The sequence below is a fragment of the Leptonotus elevatus genome, chromosome 3 (assembly GCF_054856555.1).
Source record: "Leptonotus elevatus isolate MCC_2025b chromosome 3, RoL_Lele_1.0, whole genome shotgun sequence".
NCBI classification, from domain to species: domain Eukaryota; kingdom Metazoa; phylum Chordata; class Actinopteri; order Syngnathiformes; family Syngnathidae; genus Leptonotus; species Leptonotus elevatus.
This window is the reverse complement of record NC_141241.1, coordinates 14,242,613-14,263,494: the sequence shown is the minus strand read 5'-3', so window position 1 is coordinate 14,263,494 and position 20,882 is coordinate 14,242,613. Positions and strand designations below refer to the sequence as shown.

General features: G+C 41.6%; 2 protein-coding genes across 4 annotated transcripts in view; both read right to left on the bottom strand.

Annotated features, from left to right (window-relative positions):
• The window catches only part of kiaa1549lb (KIAA1549-like b), a 58,277-nt gene extending 56,206 nt beyond the window's left edge, over positions 1-2,071 (bottom strand). The window contains exons 1-2 of the mRNA XM_086072110.1: positions 1,997-2,071; positions 1,324-1,692 (exon numbers count right to left, since the gene is read on the bottom strand). Of these exons, the coding sequence (XP_085928236.1) occupies positions 1,324-1,549 (226 nt within the window). The 5' untranslated portion in view covers positions 1,550-1,692; positions 1,997-2,071. The remainder of the gene's footprint in view (positions 1-1,323; positions 1,693-1,996) is intronic.
• A 1,069-nt stretch (positions 2,072-3,140) lies between these two features.
• The window catches only part of hipk3b (homeodomain interacting protein kinase 3b), a 39,011-nt gene continuing 21,269 nt past the window's right edge, over positions 3,141-20,882 (bottom strand). For 2 of the 3 annotated variants that reach the window (XM_086070793.1, XM_086070794.1), the window contains exons 4-17: positions 18,767-18,886; positions 18,583-18,669; positions 18,027-18,211; positions 17,785-17,944; positions 15,657-15,780; positions 15,312-15,433; positions 14,002-14,126; positions 13,530-13,697; positions 12,258-12,593; positions 12,037-12,183; positions 11,676-11,920; positions 11,022-11,073; positions 10,026-10,168; positions 3,141-9,051 (exon numbers count right to left, since the gene is read on the bottom strand). In XM_086070793.1, the coding sequence (XP_085926919.1) occupies positions 8,543-9,051; positions 10,026-10,168; positions 11,022-11,073; positions 11,676-11,920; positions 12,037-12,183; positions 12,258-12,593; positions 13,530-13,697; positions 14,002-14,126; positions 15,312-15,433; positions 15,657-15,780; positions 17,785-17,944; positions 18,027-18,211; positions 18,583-18,669; positions 18,767-18,886 (2,523 nt within the window). In that variant the 3' untranslated portion in view covers positions 3,141-8,542. The remainder of the gene's footprint in view (positions 9,052-10,025; positions 10,169-11,021; positions 11,074-11,675; positions 11,921-12,036; positions 12,184-12,257; positions 12,594-13,529; positions 13,698-14,001; positions 14,127-15,311; positions 15,434-15,656; positions 15,781-17,784; positions 17,945-18,026; positions 18,212-18,582; positions 18,670-18,766; positions 18,887-20,882) is intronic. The other variant, XM_086070795.1, reaches the window with a different exon arrangement.

Sequence of the window (20,882 nt, the reverse complement as noted above, 5' to 3'; positions counted from 1 at the left end):
TGGCCGATACCAGCCTTATTTTAAGGCATCATACTGGTAGAGGCTGCCGATACCAGTGCCGGTTGCTCTCATGCGGCTGAAACTAGAAATTAGAAGAATAGAAAAAATGGCATTAATTTCATGCAAATCTAATGAAAAATTATATATCTAGGTCTTTCTTTCAAATTATCTGTCATTTTTGCGTGTGTGTGGGGGGGCAGGCGCAATTTTTTGTATCAAAAGTATCAGTACTTGGTATCGGTATCTATGACTCCTCAAGACTTGAGTTATTGTACTGGTATCGATCATCTGGCTACTCACACTGGTGTATGGAAGCTGCCAATGTTTGGTGGTGGTCGGAGGGGTTGTAGGCGCACACTGGCAGTCACGCTTCCGTCAGCTTGCCCCAGGGCAGCTGCGGCTACTAACAGTAGCTTACCGCCACCACAGTGTGAATGTGTGAGTCTTTGAGTGTTTGCTATATAAATCCGATGCATTATTATTATCATCCCTATTATTTATTTATTTATTTATTTTTGGAAGGAGACCGAAACCCATTAATGGCACCTCCATTCATTTCAATGCGGAAAGATTATTTTGGATCCAAGTGTTGAGATTATGATTGTGTCCTAATGAATCTAACTTGTATCATAAGGCAACATTGGTACGTGCACTGCGATTGACTGATGGCGACCAGTCTCGGGCATCCACCCCCTCTCGCTAAAGTCAGTTGGGATAGGCGCCAGCTTACTCGAGACCCTAATGAGAACAGGCAGTATAGAAAATGGATGCACAGCTGACATTTGCTCATTGTTGGGTTATTGTGGCCCTCAAATGATTTCATATGAAAAAGATTCACCACCCAAAATATTACAAACCGCTCTCCATAGTTTTCCTCTCAGTTTTGCTCTACTAAAATATTGACTGCTGCACTGCATCACAAAGAAAGTGATTTCTATTACTTTGGTTTCGAGAAGCGACACACGCAAGTGACTACTCCCAGCCTCTCAGTATGATGAAGTGCAGTTCCACAATATCCAATAAACGTGCAGGATTTTTATTTATTTATTTTTTTGTCATAAGGTGTCCCTAATCAAACGTCACATCTTAGAAAACAATGGGCATGTGTCGTGTTATATTCCAGCTATTCAGGTGAGCTCTGATTCATCCACTGAGCCGTGCAGCCTGCAGCAAATAGTGTGCACAACAACACCGTGTGAAACACAACACTCGCACACAGTGCAGGGAGATAGGAGGAGACGCATGGTGATGATGCATCCATCTGCATGGTTTGTGTGTGTGTGTGTGTGTGTGTGTAGTGTGTGTGTGTAGTGTGTGTCTTACCCTCTGCGGCCAAAGAACACCGGAGCAGGAGTAAAAACATCCCCGCAGACAGCGCATACTTTGCAGGCATTCCCACCGCTCCGCTCCGCCACCTGCTCCTTCTTCTTGCGCGCCTCCCCTCTTCACCTCCTCCGCATCCTCCTCCTCTTGCTCCGGCATCCCTCACCGGAGCAAGGTCCGCTCCCCGGGCTGCCCACGGCGCACGCTCCCTCAGACCGGCAGCCATATCCGGCGGATGAGTTGCTGAAGTTTGGCGCGTAAATAATACATTGGATCAGGCGTCTGCGGGCTTGTGATCCGGTCTTGTGGCCAGGGCTGCAGGAAGGAGGGAGGGGGGTGCAGGGTGCAAGGGCTTCGGGGTGCTTGACGCTGCGTTGAAGCCAGATGAAGAAATGAGCCCTACCGGTCCACTTCCGCTCGGTCCAACCATCATCCTCATCATGAACATCATCATCATCATCACCATCATCATCATCATCATCATCATCGGCGAGGTGCATATCTCACATACTGCAAAATATTATAATTGTGCCTGCAACTTCCGGTGTTCCTGCATCCTATCATAAAATGTTAATTGGGTATTTTTGGAAAAATCTCAATTGTAAACGGTCTCTAAAACATATTAAGCGGGGCTCGTCTTTAAAATTCTCTATGAATCACAATTTGGTTGTACCTGTTTTTGTCCACACGGGGTCAGCACAGCGCCAGGCAACAACAAGCAGCATGGCGGTGTGACTGCAGCATTTAGCCTAAACTGGGCTTCTTTTTTTTTCATGGAGATTGCTTTGACACTCACCAACTGTAAAGATGCAGTAAATGACGAGGCGAGATGAAGGCAGGTTGTTTCTTTTACTCCACACAAATACTGACTGTCCACATTAAACAAAAAGCTACTGCCTTTCAATCCTTTGATCTCTACCATCTCTTTGTTATAAGAAAAGTAAAGATCCCTTGGGGGTCACCACTATAGAATTCACTATAACTAAAGTCAATAATTGCAGTTGAGTTGAGGAGCATCATTGCATAAAAAATATAGTCTATCTCAATGTTTACATTAATCTTACTATTTTAATGCTTAATGTGGGAAAATATTCAGTCAACTATTGCTATGAAGTAATTACTACCTTCAACCCCTAGCACTGAAATAAGGGGGTAAAAAATAGGCATATATGACCTTTGACATCAACGACCATAGACAGCATTCAACAGAGCCCTTGACTTGATCATCATTTTACACTGCCAATGGTTAAAAGCATTTTTCCGCCTGGTTTGGTCGTCGATGTCCGTCAAGTATTTTATGTCGAACCAGAAAATGGTTTTGTCACACGTCTGCATTATCTGAAGCCATGTCACTGCGTTAAAGCAGAGTTTCTTCCCAGATCTGGCGGGCAATGTCATGGTTTAAAATGAGTACTTTGGGAATTTTGGGATCAGAGGTTTTGGATCTGTAATGTTATCAGTGTGACTGCTGTGTAGAAGCATGGAGAGTTTTTATCAGTGACCCAAATGTGTTTCACTAACTTCACTTCATTTCTTTATGTTTACAAATCACATTCTTACTGTATCGTTGCAGAAAATCGTTGGCATGCTAAAGAAAATCATTATTCAGTGGAACACAAAAATCTGTAATGTGGGCTGAATTAAAAGATTTTTTTTTTAGTCAATAAAAAAAAAAAACCTGTTGAACTTTTGAGGTTCCACTGTATAATATAAACAAGGTCAAGTTATTGAAACACAAAATCGGAGTCATTGAGAAAACATTTGTCATAACTAAACACTAAAAGCGAAATGAATGAAGCAGACATTGAAAAAAAAACTGCGTCAATAGGTTTGTTTTTAATTCAAAGTGAATCTTAACAATAATACACCATTTATAAGTCTTACTTCGACACTCACCAAAAGAGTCACCTGGAAAACCCGCATAATGTGACTAAGTAGAGAAGGCTTGGTCACACCTAAATCACTGAGAACTAGAGAGGAAACACTAACGCAAACTGTAAAGAGACATCACATCCATAGTTAAGTTTCCCAGTCCTCATACTGTAAATATTGCACAGTGCAATTGCTACATGGCAAACTAGTGTAGCACATACAAATAAAAAAGCAAATAAAACAAATGAGGAAAAAAAAAAAAAAAAGAACATCAAAGCCACAAAATAATCTACAGGTTTTTAAAACAGTAATAGCTCAGATTTCATAATCAAGTGTATTTGATGAGCCATCTAGACAGATAATTCCATAACTTGCGGCATGAATTAACTCTGCAGAAAGAGATGAACACAAGCTAAAACAAAATAGAGCGAAACAAATCAAACAGTAACACAGTAGCACATTGAGACTAATACCGACCCTGAATTAACAGCTCTAAAAAGGATAAAACCGCAGCAGAGGATTTTTTGTTTTTGTTTTACTATAATAGTTTACAAACTGTTTTATCTGTTAAATGTTACACAAATCCTCCAAAAAAGAAAACTAAACATTTCGGTAAAGCAAGGTGATGTTTAAAAAAATCCAAACAAAAGGTTTCATCTCCTCGAGTCGCATTGCTGGTGAATACTTTGGGAGGAACCACAACACAGATGACATTTTCCCATGCGCCTTATTGGCAAACGTTTCCAAGCAGTAATCCTCCGCCAAGTTCATGTCGAAAGCTTTCTCATTCAAAATGGTACACGATTAGAATCAGTAACAACAACAACAAAAAAAGCATACAACCATATCAGTGTTGAAACGCATCGCGCTTGTGAGCGTGCCCGCCAAACCACGATAATAATCTCCTTGATTCATAAAAGAGAAAAATCAACATGCAAAGGAGAGAGACGTTGATGATTCTTCAAAGCCAGTGTTACCAAATGTGCTTGACGAAAACTAAGCAACGCACATGCAAGCTCATGTAAAGTACACATCATCTAAGAACACTTGTGTGGTGCAATGGCGGCAAAAATGTTTAAAAGTATTGCATCTGCTGTTTCAAGCCAGTGACGATCCAAAAGACGTGATTATGGTGATGATGATTATTATTATTATTACGCATACGTGTGTTATTGGTACAATCCACCACTATATGAACTGTCCTCTGATGTTTTTCATACAAGCTGATCAGAGGAGAACAGGATAAAGTCTTATCTTGGGTTTCTATGTTCTGGTCAGTAAGACACTTTGAACACTCATCTATACGGACAAAAGTCTTGGGACACACCACCGAATGAGTCGTCAATCAGGATTGGACAAAGTTCCTCAGTTCCCAGTAATTCTTTGCCTTACCGGGCGGGACTCTGCTCTGTCATTACAGTGGGAACAGATGTGGCTCTTTCGGTTAGTAGCGCATGAATCAAAGTTTTGATAAAGGCATGGCTGGATGAGTTTGGAAAAATGCCAGAGCCCTGACCTGAACCTCAAAACACTCAACAGTACTTTTATACACCGCCCGCTAAAGCCAACTTGATTCCATCCATCCATTTTCCAAACCGCTTTTCTTCACTGCAAATTTTGATTAAAAAAAAAATGGCAATGATTTTAAATTGGATCGACAAATTGGATGCTGCCCAGCTTATTTTCACATGGCAACAATGAATGAAGCCTCTCTTACACAGCAGCGCCCTGAACCAGTTATCCATGCCTTCATCACACCTAGATTACTGTAACGCACTTCACTTTGGAGTCAGCCTTAGTCATTTTAAAATTCTATTTGTTTTCCAATCTCACAGTGGGATTTTGTTGTAAATAGTGATTGGCGGTACTGGCCAATAGGGATGTAACGATAACGGCGATATCGTTATATTGCGATATTAAAACTGCCACAATAACGTCGTCGTCATGTCACGATATTAAAAGCAACACATATGTTTAAAAAGTCAGGTTGATTTCCATTTGTGCAGTTCTAGCACCCTCCGGTAGCTAGTTTTTTTTTAGTAGTTACATTTTTATAAGGGATGTTTTGGCCCTTCTATGTTTAAAATCTTTGCTAATCGTCAGATGAAGGGGAACGTAACATGCTTGTGAACAAAGTCAATATGTGGAGGAACTCAATGTGTGCATGCATTAGCAAGTAAGTGTCTCAATATTAAGTGTTATTGGAGATTGTAGGTTAATGTACAAAAAACACAAAATTTGTGTTTTTCTTTAGTATGAGCTCTTTTTTTTCTTACAATATTGACCTTTTTTTTCTTTTTTAATACCGCCAACCTCCCCACAATATCGTGATAATTATTGTATCATGAGCTTCATATCGTTACATCCCCTATTGGCTAATAGAAGGGCTTATTTCAAGATATCGGTACTCACGACAGCGGCCATGTTGCCGTTTTACGATCAGGAACTAGAAACTAGATTCCAGAATAGAAAATTAGGGGGGAATTTTTTGTATCAAAAGTACTAGTGCTTGGTAACGGTGGCTACTCAAGAGTTAAGTACTTGTACTAGTGTCGGTCTGAAAAAAAAAGTTGTTCAAAATGTTCAAAATCAATTCATTGCATGAGCCTTAAGTCTTTATTCCATTAATAAATATGAATAAAACTGAGTTCTTATCACAGCCACATCTCTGATGAGGTCATTTTGTATGATGTCATACTTTGATTTCCCAGTACTTGTCCATAAATAGTATTGACGGACGTAATGTGTTCTAGGTCTTCCTCCTCCAATATGCATCTCGAATGTTCTGAATCTCAAGGCACGTACACAGTGCTGCTCACACTGCTTCAGTTTCCGTAAGGACCACACGACAACGGCCGCTTTCCAATTCAAAACAAAATGGAGACGAGCGGGGGCAGCGATCAGAACGCAAGGCAAAGCTGATATTCTCATAACATTGAACAGATAAAAACATTCTAATAATAAATACTAGGTCAAATCAGTTGAAACTTTTTTTTTTGGGGGGGGGGTGAAAATAATTTTTGGGCATGTATTCTAATCCGCCTTCCTTTGCTGTGAGTGTAAATAATTTTAACATGCACAATGGTGTTTTTAATCTCTCAGTGCTCCTGCACTGGTAGAATATTGTTAACGTACAAGTACGACAGACACTGTAAGCTACGGTTTTTAAATGTGTACGAAACGTCAATATGAAAACGTACAAAAACGAAGTTATACATCGATACATCTCACCTATATGTCGTTATGAGCCCAGAGGATAGGTTCGAAAAGGATAAAATACTGATGCAAAAACACACACGCGCGCGCGCACACCGAGAAACAACAAATGCAACTAGTGTTCATTATCAGCAATACAGTAGTTACAATGACACTCCAAATAAGAATACCCAAAAACAAATCAAAACCACTTCTATTAGATAATTGGGGGACCTACACACACACGCACACACAAAATCGCAACGCCAGCTTCAAACTCAAGAGAAATCACCTAATTTCACAGCTATGGAAGTGGCAATCATCAGTTAGCAGCTTATCTATGATACATTCAAGAAATAAATGATACGACTTATTAATTGCCCAATAAGCTAGACAAAACCTCGGCCGTGTTTAAATACATGTTTTGCTTTTTAATCCACCCCGACCGACTCTACAAACTACATCCTAAGAGGTTGACGCAAAGAGTAGCTACCTTGCTCAGGAAATGAATTACAGTCTTTGGTGCTGCCAAGCAACTTCATTTGAAATTAAAGACAACATTATACACAAATAACTAAGAAACCAAACCAAAGAAACACACACGGATTATCTACATATATAGATATATGGTATATAGACTGGTGACACCGGCTCCCACCGTATATATTTATATATGTATTTATTTTTTATATCCTCCCTGACGGAATGTTTAAAAGAAGCAGTCGACACTGAGAAGCCTTTAGCCAACAACAAAATGTAAAGGGAAACGTTAACTTTGTGTCACACATGCATAAATGGGAGAATTGCACACAATTAACTCACACCTCATCAAGCGTTGGTACTAAATACTCTAGCTCTACAATATACGTCCATATATATATGTGTGTATATCGAATACTGCATGGTGTGCTCAGGCTTAGAAAATTCCATACTGTGAATTCATTTGCATCGTTTTCCTTACCTTAGCCAAAGCCATGCCCGCGCACGTCCAAACACCGAAGAAACAAAGTGAAAAACAGTCCAAATGAAAATACGTAGACAGGGGCGGGGAGGGAAAGGCGACTATTTAGATTGTATTGCAGTTTCCTCAAACAGTACAAATACTGTTGGTAATAAGAGTTTCACTAAATAGAAAGTGATTATCAAATATGAAGCAATACTCAGTACTTGCACTTTTGTACACTAGTTCATTCGGACAAACAAAAATTGTTATTTTTTTTCTTCTTCTCCTTAATAAAAACAGCAAAGCATTCGCCACAGCAAAGCATGCCGCTTTTCGAGCACGAACGGAAAAGGAACTTACGACGTCACACTGAAATATACACCGACTCCAAAGTAGAAGCATCGCTATCCGCGATGCGTCACACCCATGCAGGCTATGTGCATATAGATATATAGTCACACATAGGATGCGTCGAGCGATTGGAATTTCAAGTGCTGCAGTCCAGTACATTAATAGTCTTGTATAATAGTCATATATAAGTAGTAACATGAACAATATGTAAGGCACTATGGCTGGGGCCAGTTATACAATGCAGCGAGTCTTGTGACACAAACGATATACGCGTCGTTCGCTTGACACTTTTGCTCATGCACGACCACATGCAGCGCGTGAGGAACGACTATTGAAAATTGACATTGCGCACAGCGACAGACACTGAAAAAAGTACAAATACTCGCAACGCGGCACGACACACCGTTAGACGACATCTGGCGATCTAGAGCTAGAGACTGGGACGGCTTTACAAATGTGGATGCGTCTTGCTCATGTAAGAAGGCAATATAGAAAAATAGCTGGGATCGGGGGTGCAACGTCGAACTATTCAACACCACCCCAATTATTTACCTGTTTTGAGGAGTATTCGTAGAAGATCCAATGCAAAGGTATATCAAATGTGCAAAACACATTAAGTGTGAGTTCAACTACTCATACATTCCATCATTCATACATTATTTCCTTCAGATTTTTTGCCCCAATAATAATCTCCAACGTTGTTCTTTTTTTTCTTTCCTTTTTTTAAAGCTTGAAGTTCAATTACACCCAAGTTGACATGATTCAAAAAATAGCTTGCTTTCTCTGTGGTTGTGCCATGGTTTTTGGAAATGAAAAACCATGTTGCTTGTGGTTTAAGACAGGATTCGCCCCGTGCGCTTAGCCCTCGGGTAGTGAGAAGAGCACCTGGGTACCCATGCTCAGATGTAGGGGTACTGGTTTATTTTGGTGGGGCTGAGTGGGAAACTGGCGTAGGCCGGCGAGGCAATGTAGGAATGCGGGGGGAAGAGGGGCTTGAATTGGCCTTGGGGGTGCAAGGTGGGGGAGGGCAAAAGCCGGGGGTTGATGCCCACTGTGACCTGATGCACGATGCCCGCCGGGTGAGAGATGCTGTAAGCGGGCTGGAGGACGGGACGTGAGGCACCGGGGGAGGCCAGGAGGTGGGCCACGGGCGCGGCCGTGACCAGAGGACCAGATGGGGGATAGGACAACAAGGTGGGTTGGGAGTGAGGGTGTCCCCCAAGGTGGGGATGGCCTGCAGAGTGATTCGGACTGCTGTGGGACAGGGTGAAGGCGGGCCCATGTATGGTGGGTGGGATGAAGGCCTGCGGTCTGCGGTGGGCGTAGTTGCCGTTCCATTCCTGGTGGCAGGAAGTGAAATGTTGGACCTGGAGGAGACACGGATCACTTTTCAACAACATGTTGTGCGTTTGTTTGCCACTAGATGGTGCTATATCCAAGGCTTTTCATTGCAACTTTTGAAATACTGCAGGACGGAATAAATATGGCTAAATGCACACTGGTAGGCATCATCTTTATCGGTGGTTATCAAACTTGTTACACTAGTTAAGTGCCACCTCAAAACATATTTAGCTCTACAAGTACCAGCATAATAACCAACACTAAAATACACAGCAGAGTATTTTATTCCCAAGTAAATAATCGTAAGCCACTGTGACATTATGCAGTTTGAACATTAACAATGCGCTTAAATATGAAAAAAAATAACATTTTCTTTTGACTGCCACATGCAATTAACTGAAAATGACATCACATGGTGCCTCAGGGCTCAGGTAACGACCAATCACGGGCTGCGTTCAAGATATTATACTAAAGAACATTTTTGGGCTGGCTTCCCATTAAAAGATTAAATGCAAATGTAGTGGAATGTATTTATGTTAACAGAAGAGGATTAGGGCCAGTGAAGAAGAAGAAAACGGTTGGCAGGATTCTCATTTTTATCTTGGAATTCTCACTTTGATGTTAGAATTGTGACTTTAAAGTCAGAATTGTGACTTAAAAGTCAGAATTCTGAGAATAAAGTGAGAATCATGCCAATCTTTTTTTTTCTTTCACTGGCCCTAATCCTCTTCCATATAAGTTTGATCTTATTATTTTATGTTTTCAAAGTAAATTGTATTTGCTTTTAATCCAGTGATTCTTTTCGCGTGCCTAATGCTACTACCCATACCACACTGACAATCACTGACATCACATTTCTGTTATCTTAAGATAAACTTGTTTTCCCCAACTCATTCTTATTCTGGGAAATCTCCACTGCAGTCAAACAATACGCTTATTGGCATGCACGCGTGAGGGTGTGACTCTATATTATCTAACGCATGCTGCCGCAAGTTCTCACCTGCCCAAAGCCTAAGGCTTGCTGCTGCTGGGGCTGGAATGAAGGGGTGATCTTTTGGGAACGGTTGAGGAGAGGAGTGGAGTGGTGATGATGATGTCGCCCAGAAGGGCCTCTCCCTTTGGACTGGTATGAAGACTCCAAAACTGAGCAAGAAGCAAGGGAGAACCAAAGAGATGAGGATGCTATTCATTTCTTGCATATATATATATAATTTGTGCAAAGACAGAAGGGCAAAAGCATGTCATTGCTAAAAGTAGATGACATTAAACAACAATTGTGGCAGGAGGCATTATCAGTTGTCTGCTATTTTAGAAGTTTGATCAGCTCCAAATTTTCAACATGGTGGCATCGGCCCTTTGAATGTGATCGCTATGATTATAAATAGGCATGTTTGAGGGATCAGAGAGGAACTGGTAACTAAGCTCTTTCATAGAGCTTATAGTGAGGCCAGATCATCAGCTATAAATATAGCTGGTAGCCCTGGAATAACAAGCTGTGCCCTTTTATGTGGGGCCGCAGTTGCTGGTTGGAGCTGAGACATGACTTTGACATGAAAAGTGATATGACTGAATGATTTCTGTGAAAGATTGACATAGCAACCTTCGCTAAGCCCAACTTTAGAATATAAATATAGTGTGGGGCGGCGAAGTTAAATAAACATTCAGTAGAAGACACATTGACGTCCCCACTGGCCACAGCTGTTATAAACCCTACTCATGGCGTGTGGCGGCGTAAAAACTCTTTTACACGTGAATGGATGAAATATTCAAACTTTTGTATTGATGACAGCCAGGAAATGTGCTTACAAGTAGAGATCCATGTTTTGAATATTTCATTCAAAGCAAATCCCACATGCCATGTGTAGCGTTTTACGAAGCTCACACCCACACAGATACACAGGCTGGCAGTCATTTTGGAATTAGACTATTGGCAGAGAGAAAAAAAATCCATTCCGGAGATGTGCTCAGATAAATCAGTCAGGTCACCCATAATCACCTGGGAGAACCTCTGTGGTCGACTAAGATGGCGTAATCCCAGGCCATGTGACCTGTAGAGCAGACAGCAGCAGGGGTGACTAGACTTTTGCGCTATCATGACCTCGCTGCTCTCCTGTGTGGCCAAGTAAGTAATCCAGGGCTCATTTACTCGCTTAAAGGGGAAATCGACCTTAAACATTTTTTGACAATAATATGGTATACGTGACCTCACTAGTCTAAACATGACATTATGATTAATATTACATTTTTGGAGTACGAGTTAAGCAGCAAGATCCAATATCAGAAGGCGGCCATTTTGCCACTTGCTGTCGGGTGAAAATGACATCACAGTTGCTCAGGTCTCAGGGAACAACCAATTACAGCTCAGCTTCAGAAAATAGGTGAGCTGTGATTGGTCGTTGCCTGAGCCCTGAGCAACTGTGATGTCATCTTCAGTCAAAATGGCCGCCCCCTGAGATGGAAAATGACGGCTGCATAACTTACAATTCAACAATTCAAACAAATGTAATATTAATCTGAATGTCATGTTTAGACTAGTGAGGTCAACTATATTAAAACAGAGATCTGGATGAGTCGGCTCTACATGGAATACTAAACCCAGTCATGACGTATTGATTAGTGGACTATATGTGGTCACACTGGTCAGCATTACCTATGTTGCCAGGTGTTTCACTGACAGCAGTGTTGTTGTTCTGCACCCTCATCGGAGGCACCGCGGCCGTACGCACGGCTGGCTTGCTGGGCTCGGTTTCCAGGGCAACGCATGGCACACGAGGCTTGCAGTTCTGATTGCTGTTTGCCAAGTAACGTCGCTCGGGGAAGGGACTGTTATTGCCGTTGGAGGCAGGTGAAATGTCCACTGTATCACACCCACTCTCCTGTTCATCATCAGACATACTGTGGGCGGGAGGAAAGAGAAGAAAAACATGACGGACAATACTTTGTTGTGTTGACTCATGCCAAACACTGTCGCTTGGGGCATTCGTGGCGATAGCAGCCTGTATTGATCATACCTGTTGGGATGTTTGCAGGGTGACGTGCTGGACTGCACGGAGGCCGAAGAACTGGTGCTGAGCGTGCTGTCAGGGCTGCTGAGGGAGCACACTCTCTCCATACTAACTGTGCTCTGGCACGCCTCGCAATCTGCACTTCCTTTACATCTGGCAAAGACAAAAAGACATTTACAACTGAGCTATAGCTATTTCTCGCTCAGGGGACCTAGCACTGTACTCACTCGCCCATTGAGTGCCTTTGTGCGCTCTCCTCTTCATCACTACTGATGCTGATGACACTGACAGACGGGCTGGTTAGCTCCGAGATCACCATGGCGTGCCGCCGCTGCTCTTGCGAAACCGAAAGGTCCTCACAGTCCGGCTCTACTTTACAGCAGTTGTCGTCGTCTTCCTCTTCCGCCTGCTCTGTTTCTTGCTCCTGTATAACAGCATGCCCTTCTTCAGGGCACCTCGCTTCTTGCCCTGCTGCCTCTTTCACATTCTTTGCTGTATCAGCCATCTTTGGGGATCGGCATGGTAAATTTGGGATGTTTGTGTTTTGGGAAAAGCTGCTGCCTCTGTGGGAGGGAAGAAACATGTCACCGTTACTTCAAGAAAACGGCGTTCATAATAAAGTCAAATCTTCATTGGGTATGCCTAACGTCTTACAACGTTTATTAACTTCTTCACTGTCAGCAAGATTTCCTCATATTGCCAGCCAATTTAGAGCATTTTTTGCCAAAAGTAATTAGACTCTCTACTTTTAACTTTTTCTATAAGCAGTAAAAAATTTGAAAGGGATAACGCACATTAATCAACATTTTGCCATGTAAGTAAGTGTACCCATGTTAGCTAAGTTAAGCTAATTGTCATTGGCAGTCCCTTGGGCGGATGTAAGAGACAGCCTAAAATGAGAGTTATTAAAATCCCAAATCAATTTCCAACAATATACAATAATATTACACGAGTACATCTCCTGTACAGTTGATAGGGCTAACTAATCTCTCTCATTCAATGAGAGCAGTTTTGGCCCGACTTCAGCTACTGTTTCAGTTTTTTGTTGAAGACATTTGTATTTGTCTCCAATTTAAGTTCAGCAGGGAGAGCATTCCATAGTTTAATTCCCAACATGGGTTAAAAACACTGGTTACTGACCAGGAGGCAGACAAAAAAAAAACTTGCTTTTTGTAAGAAACATGTTGAGCAGAACTGTGGTTTCAATTTTCAAGACGTAAAGTTTTTTTTTGTTTTTCTGACACCTCAAAGGGGCTTTTGATGGCAAAATTATTTATTTGTAGATAAACAACTGGTAAGTTTTTTACTTGGTATTCACCATTCACTCAATGGACACCTTAATCTTCGAATCGTGATTGCAGTTTGCGTGATGCAGAATTAGAGGTGCTTTTAAAAGTCTTGTTAGCTTATTTAGCAGCATAAGAGGGACAAAATAGCAGCAGCAATGGGATGCATTGCTCATTTTAATTTTACGGAATAAAGCAACTAACATGACATACCTGTTGGTACAAGGCTTCGCTCTCTTGTTGGCAGCGGGCTGCGGCCACACCACGTGTGCAATGCCTATGTTTATTGGCTGGTGGGCGGGCATGGTCATTTGGTTGGTTAAGAACGGCTGAGGGTGGGCAATCATTGAGCTGTAATGGTTACCATGGGGACGCACTTTCCTGCATTAAGAAAACAGAACATTGCACATTGAGCCAAAAGCCTTTAGCACCATTACTGACAAAATGGTCTCAGTCCCAAAGGATACGCATATGACTCACCAATCATTAATATTCAAGGGCGACAGCTTTCTGTGTCTGTGTTGCAGCGCAACCAAAATCTCACATGATAGCAAAACAACGTAAGCTAACAACACCCTCACTCTATATAATCTATGATAGCATTTATCAAAAATGTTTTTTTTTTATTGTGTTGAAGTTCATTATTATTAGAAAGTATGACTAGCATAACTCATATTTAGCTTACCCCCAGTCACCCACTCTTGCTGGGCCCGCCACTGTGTCAGATGCCAAAGTGGTTGGCGGTGGGGGAACTGATGTCACCTGCTGCCAAGTGGGCACCAAAATCTGCTGGGCTCGGTTCGACCAGGCCTGTTTAAGCGCAGAGAATCCAAAGAAGACACATTTATCTCATCAGTGATCATCACACAGTTTTCATGTCATTCACAAAACCTCCACATTATAGCCTCTGTTGTGGAATTTTCAGTAATTAGGTGAGATCAATAAAAAAAATTGATATGGGGGGAAAAAAAATCGTCTTTTGGGTTTCTTTATATTTTAATTAGTGTTGTTCCGATACCGATACTGGAATCGGGAGAGGCCCCGATACTGCATTAAAACAGTGTTATCGGCATCGGCAAGTACTAAAAAGTAACATGCCGATACCATTATTTCCTACGCTAATATAGGACTTTGGAGGCAGCATCTTATGTCTTGCTTGTGAACGACATTCACTGATGTTTGACGTGTTCACTGCATGCTGAGCCAAGATATCCTATTGGCCCTTGAATGCTCTGAACCAATGGCAGGGCAGCTTTTTCATGTTGGGAAAAAAAACTAGGTATTGGTATGGTATTGGCATCGGCCAATACTGCAAAACTGGGTATCGGAATCAGGGGCCAAAAAAAGGTAATAAAACACTAATTTGAAGATTTAAATATACACAAGTTATACAGAGCAGTCTATACAAGATAGTGGTCTGTGAGGGAGTGCGTAGTATGGGAAGATTCTTATGCAGCCTGGTTGAGGAGGTAATAATAATGCTTTCGATTTATATAGCACTTTTTTGGACACGCAAAGACGCTTCACAGTGGTTGCATTATTCGTGCGCTCACACATTCACACTGTGGTGGCAATAAGCTACTTAAGTAGCCACAGCTGCCCTGGGGCAGGCTGACGGAAGCGTGGCTGCCAGTGTGCGCCTATGGCCCCTCCCACCACCACCAAACATTCGCACCTTCCATACACCAGTGTGAGTAGCACTGGAGGCAATGGCAATGTGTGTGAAGGGCCTTGTCCAAGGACACAATGACACATGACTTGCGGGGATCGAACAGCCGACCTTCTGGTTACTGAACGACTGTCTCTACACCCTGAGGGACGGCCGTCACAAAGATGAGTTAGACAGGAAGGCGAGCAATCTAAAACAAAGAGGTACTTTTCTATCTTAAGCAATCTTATCTGTCAAGGTCATACTGTTGTAGTTTCATGTACAATAAGTAAAAGGCTCATTGTGAATAATGCAGGTATCCACAATAAAATGTGTGACTGCAGCACCTGCGTGATAACTCCTGGTCTGATTTGGATGGGCTGGATTGGGGGCGCTTGAGTGACCAGGGGCACAGAGGCCTCCATTCGAACAGAGTAGCCAGCTGGTTTCACAGTGTTGGTGGGTATTCCTGCAAAGGATAAAATACAGAATACTTGGTTACAGTTGAGGTACATGATACCAGACGCTCTCTCCAAATGCAAAGCGCCTTGAGATGGAACTTGGAACTGAATTGGCACTTTAGTAACACAATTAATTGAAAGGAATCACATGTTATGTATCTATCCTATAATGAATTACATTACCAGTCCAATTTATACTGTGAATAAGCGTGTAATAAAAAAACATCCTACCTTGAATGGTGGGTGGACATAAGATGAGCGCCTGTTGAAATGAATCGTTGCCTCCAAACTGTCCATTTCCTGGTTGTAATGGTATTCCAGGGTGCAACACCGAGGGGGCAGATGGTGCTAATGCCTTTAAAAATAAATAAAGTGTGATTGAACCACATCCAAAAATATATTTACCACTTCAAGTACAACTAAAATATTTATAATGTGAATGAATTGCAATTTAATAAAAGACAGACTCAGTTGTGCCTTTGAGTCAAATATTGCGCACATACCTTTTAAGCATGTGCCTCTGCTTCACTACTAATGCTGGCTAGTGGCTATCATTACATTCACTGGATACTTAGAACCAGGCCTATATTGTTCTCCACCAGCTTCTGTGTGGCTGCACATGATTGTTAACGCAAAGCCGCACGTCAGAAGGTTAAAGAATTACAAGTCCTTATTAGTGCAGCGCACGTCACTCAATATGGTCTCCTGAGGTTGAATAAAGTGACTACATCAAAGAGCCTGCTTGAATTTTTAAAATGCAAATGTCAGCCTTCCATTGTGTTAAAAGGGGCAGATGAAAAATTGACTTTTGAATTGCCTGTATACAAATCTCGGGTCTCTGGAGTGCCTGCCCATCCATCAAGTGACAAATTAATAACCAAATTTATCTTTTGTGAGGTGCTTTTTCCGAAAATGTGTCTGTAAGCAAGCAATTCTGTCGAACTGTGAAATGACAAATTGGGTCATTTACATAATACTGCTCCAAACAGCATTTCTCCACCAAGTGACGATTTATTGGTTTTGGATCGAAATCACAATTCCAGAAACCACAATCATGCGATCGCCAAAGCTGAACTAACTGACTGACCCAGAATCTGTTATGTCAATAATTTTATACATACACGCCCGTCTTTTTCCTCTCTGACCAAGAGAACCAATCAGAAGCGGCATGCCATTCGTGACATGTCACCCAAACAAATCTGCTCAGAGCTAGTTCCGTAAAAAAAAAGAAAAAAAGACCAAAAAAAGCCGTGTGTAAAACAGTTGCCCATCCCCTTGTTTGGATGGCGGCTCTTACGGCAAAATGCTAGGTGCTAACCTAACTTGCACCACACCTCTCCTCTATGTAACTACAGTCACCTATGTGGCAGAAAAATAAGCTATGTATCTAATAAGCATTGTTATTATTGATAAAGGCAGACAAGGAGAAGCAGGTAGCAGTCATTCTCAGCCTGGGTCAAAATAGAGGATGTTAAGTTTGCTGATTCTTGATTGATTGATCATTTTCATCATAAGGTGGCACTGACGGAAAAAAGGGTCAGCTCCTTATTTCTCCTCAGCAACAACAGATTTGCAGCGTTGCCATGACCTCAGCAACATGACGTGATTGTGTTGCCATGACAGCAGAGCTACAAGGCAGTCACAGGGGCAAGTCTGCAGTTTTGAAGGCAACAAGGGCAAGGAGATGTTTAAACCTTCAGACAAGGAAGGAGAACATAACATTTTTTTAAATATTTGCATCATTTCGAATCCAGAAAAAAAAGTCAATGTTTTCATGATAATTGTCTGATTTTTGTTTTCAAAATCTAAGGCTGAACACTGCAATCCAATATGCTGTTTTTTGTGTGCCTATTTTCCAAAATAGTCAGTGTGATTCACAGCAAATACATTTTGAAATCAGCAACAACGGTTTTACATGTTGGCCATTCACCACCCATCCTGAACTCCATTTATGTGGACCTTTCAGTGTAGTGCGGCATTCATTAGTAGACAAAAGCACTTGAAAATGTATCATCATCATCATCATCCATTTATGACTCAAATGCAAAAGTTTCTCGCGAGCATTAATTAGGAGTGGTAGGAATACTTTATGCATAACTGCAAGCATTTGGAGGATCATGAATTGAGAGGTTCTTGACAATCCAGAGACAGAAACATTTTACAGTATACGTAGAAGAAAAGGTTCCGTTTTACACCCTGATTATTATGTTTTAAATAATCTCTCTTGGTTATCTATTTCGCTTGTCCATTTTTCGTTGTAGCCATTCCTCCAACGAGTTGGGACACACCACCATGAAAGTTGAGAGACATGTAAGAATACAGACAGACAAGTATGGACAGCAGGTTGTAATTGGCTTACTTGAGGGTGGACAACAGTCATTTTGTTGAAGGGGTGATTAACTGTGGCTGCAGCAGTAGCGGCCACGGGTCTGACAAAGGGTCCCGTACTCCTGTTGGCTGCCTCATACGTGTTGGGACGGGTTGAGCAAATATCCATGATGTGGAAACACGACTTCACGCTGTGCACACAAGAGGTTAAGAGGTCAAACTGATGCCCAATCTTTTGTCACGTCTGCAGGAAGTGAGTTTCAGGGGACTGACTGGTTGCTATGAGGGAAGTCGAGAAGGTGCTGCATTGTCACAAAGGGCTGACTGAGAGCTTCGGCGGGGGTGATCCTCTCCTCTGCATCGATGAGCAACATTTTCTTCAGCAGGCTCACAAACTCCCGGCGGTCTGCCTTCTCTGCGAGCAAGTCACTGCCTTCTAGATTCAACACTAGGTTTACCTGGAACAAAATATTTATATCAACTCAGTCCTTTTGGAATAAATGTACACTTTTAGTCATGATAATAATATTGTAATATGGTATATGGATTTCCATAAATTAGAAATGGTGACACAAATTCTGACTTAGAAGAGACAAGGATTAGCACCTATTATTGTGTGGGAGTTTCCCGTGTTCTGAGTAAAGGAGGACTAAAACCTAGAGTATTTATTTCTGTTAATGTTTAACTAAGAAATTTAGATTACAAAATGTCCTCACTCTTATCAAGAAGTTCGGTATTCTGCGTTTCTATTCATTTACGCAGATAAATAACCACATCCTGTAAACATCTGAAGTTGAACTTCTTTGGAAGTCAGAAGAGTTGAACATACGTGCACTATGTCATCCAAACAGCTGAAGATGTACTTCCTCGCTTCCTTTGATTTCATCCCCGTCTCTGCCTCATGCTCATCTGTAGACTGTGGAGACAGAAAATGTTTAGTAGTAGGGTGCCATTGGAGTTAAATCAGGAGATGAGGTTTCAGTGCTGTTGTGTGCCAAAAAAAAACTGTTCACCTTTATTCTCCAGACTGCATAAGGCGAGTCCGACTCTCTGCAAAAGAAACGTGTTGTCTTCGTCCCTGCGTTCAGTAAATGTTCTCCAGGCAAACCTTGTGTCTGAGAAATGTAGCGAATCTTGTTGGGCAGAAAAGAGGAATGGAGAAAGAAAACAAGACAAGAATAAACAATAATTCTATTCATAGGTACGTTAGCAATCTAGTGCAGGAAATAAAGGCAGCAAAATCCATTTAATACCCACGCACAAGAAACTGTGCTTAAGAGCATTAAAAAAGGTCAAAAACAGTGTCATTATTTCTGTAAAATCACTGACAGTCAAGAGTCACTGGGTTCAGATTGTCTCCATCTGGGCATTGCATCACAGACCTTGAAGATTGCAGTTCATGTCAAACAGTTAAACCCAAATATCCCTGTGCTGATGTATGACAGGTGTCAGGGTCTTTACATGTTAGCTGTGATAACAAGGTCCCTCCTGCGCTAAATGCCAGACGCCTTCCTTGGTAATGATGGCTCTTCGGAGGAGTGTGACACACACACACACACACACACACAGGTTTATGTGAGGAGGCCAGTGAGCAGCCTCGCTGACGTCAATCACACATAAGTGTTAAGGACAACAAGCATTACAGATTCAGCCCTGCAAAGAAGCATGGAGCCACACAGTGACAGAGATGTGTCACACCATGTCAATCATTGTAGCGCCAGTATAACCCTTAATATGCTAAAATCCTGTTATGTCACACTATTTGTGAATTCCAGTATGGCAGAAATTAAGTGTAATATTGCTAAAAGCTCAGCTCTTGGGGATTATATTTTAGAAACATCAGTAGAGTGAAAGTTGTTTACAAAATGAGAATTATATGGGAGGAAAAAGTATTGGAATAATTTTCCATGGCTAAAAAACAAGGTTAATTTTCCATGGCTAAAAAAAAACAAGGCTATAAAACAAAAAGTGGAACAAGGTCACAATGACATTGCTGAACAGCCTCCAAAAGCAGACTCTAGATGTACAAAGAGTGCTGAGACTTACAAAATTGTAAAGACACATATACAAAAAACAAGATTTCACAAGAACCTGAGATGGATAGGTGGAAATCAAATGTATTTGCAATGTTCAATATTGGCTGTGTGGGTGATCTAATATCCTGCAAGCTTTAATAAATTAATATTGACAGTAAATTTAGCGTAGTAGAATCACTCTGTATAAGCGATGAAAACATGTTGCGTGACCTAAAGTTTACTATACGCCATGAGAATGTTTGTGCTGGCGTCATTTAATGCATCTCTGGTCGAGGTATTTATTGAGCTCGGGCTTGACATGAGTAGCCTGGTTTACATGGAGCCATGTATTGATTAGAATTAATCCTAACAACCAAACGGAATGAAAATGCTCCATATAAACACCTTAATCGGAATGAATAAGCTGAATCCGAATGGAATTTCATTCGGAATCACAGTGGTGGTATATTCCTTTCGTCAATTCGAACAAGCGTCATGTATGAACTTCATTCGGAATGGCGACGCTGTGTCCGGCATGCGCATGCTCTGTCTTGATGTAAATGCGTCATGACGTCATCGTTTCCACCCACTAAAATGGCGGCGTCTCCCCAGAGCTTGTCTGCGAGCGGAGAACTTGTTTTTAAGTACTTGAAACTTGTTTTTAATCAAGATGTTGCTTCAATAAAAGTGTTTACACTATCACAACTACTGTGCTAAATGACGAATAAACGCCATCTTGATAAATCACGTGATCGATGTCCGTGCATCCCGCGGCAGCCGCGGAGCTGATCCGATTAAACGGAGGAGCATATAAACGGCAGATCGGAATAGGTCACGTCACATGTAAACAGGTGACCAGAGATCTCCATTAGGAATAATTTAAATCGGAATGACTAAAAAGTCTCCGTAAACCCGACTACGTGTTTGTCTATTCCTGGGGTAGAAACAACAAGCAATGTGCCTGTGTGTGGGCATAAACATATATCCCTGTTGTCGATGTAATAAGAAAAGCTTAATTTGTTTTTCATAAAAGTAAAGCCATCTGGTTCCTGGCTTCATATAAATTTTCAAGATGTACAGAAAATTGGCAGTGAAATTAAGCAACACATTCATG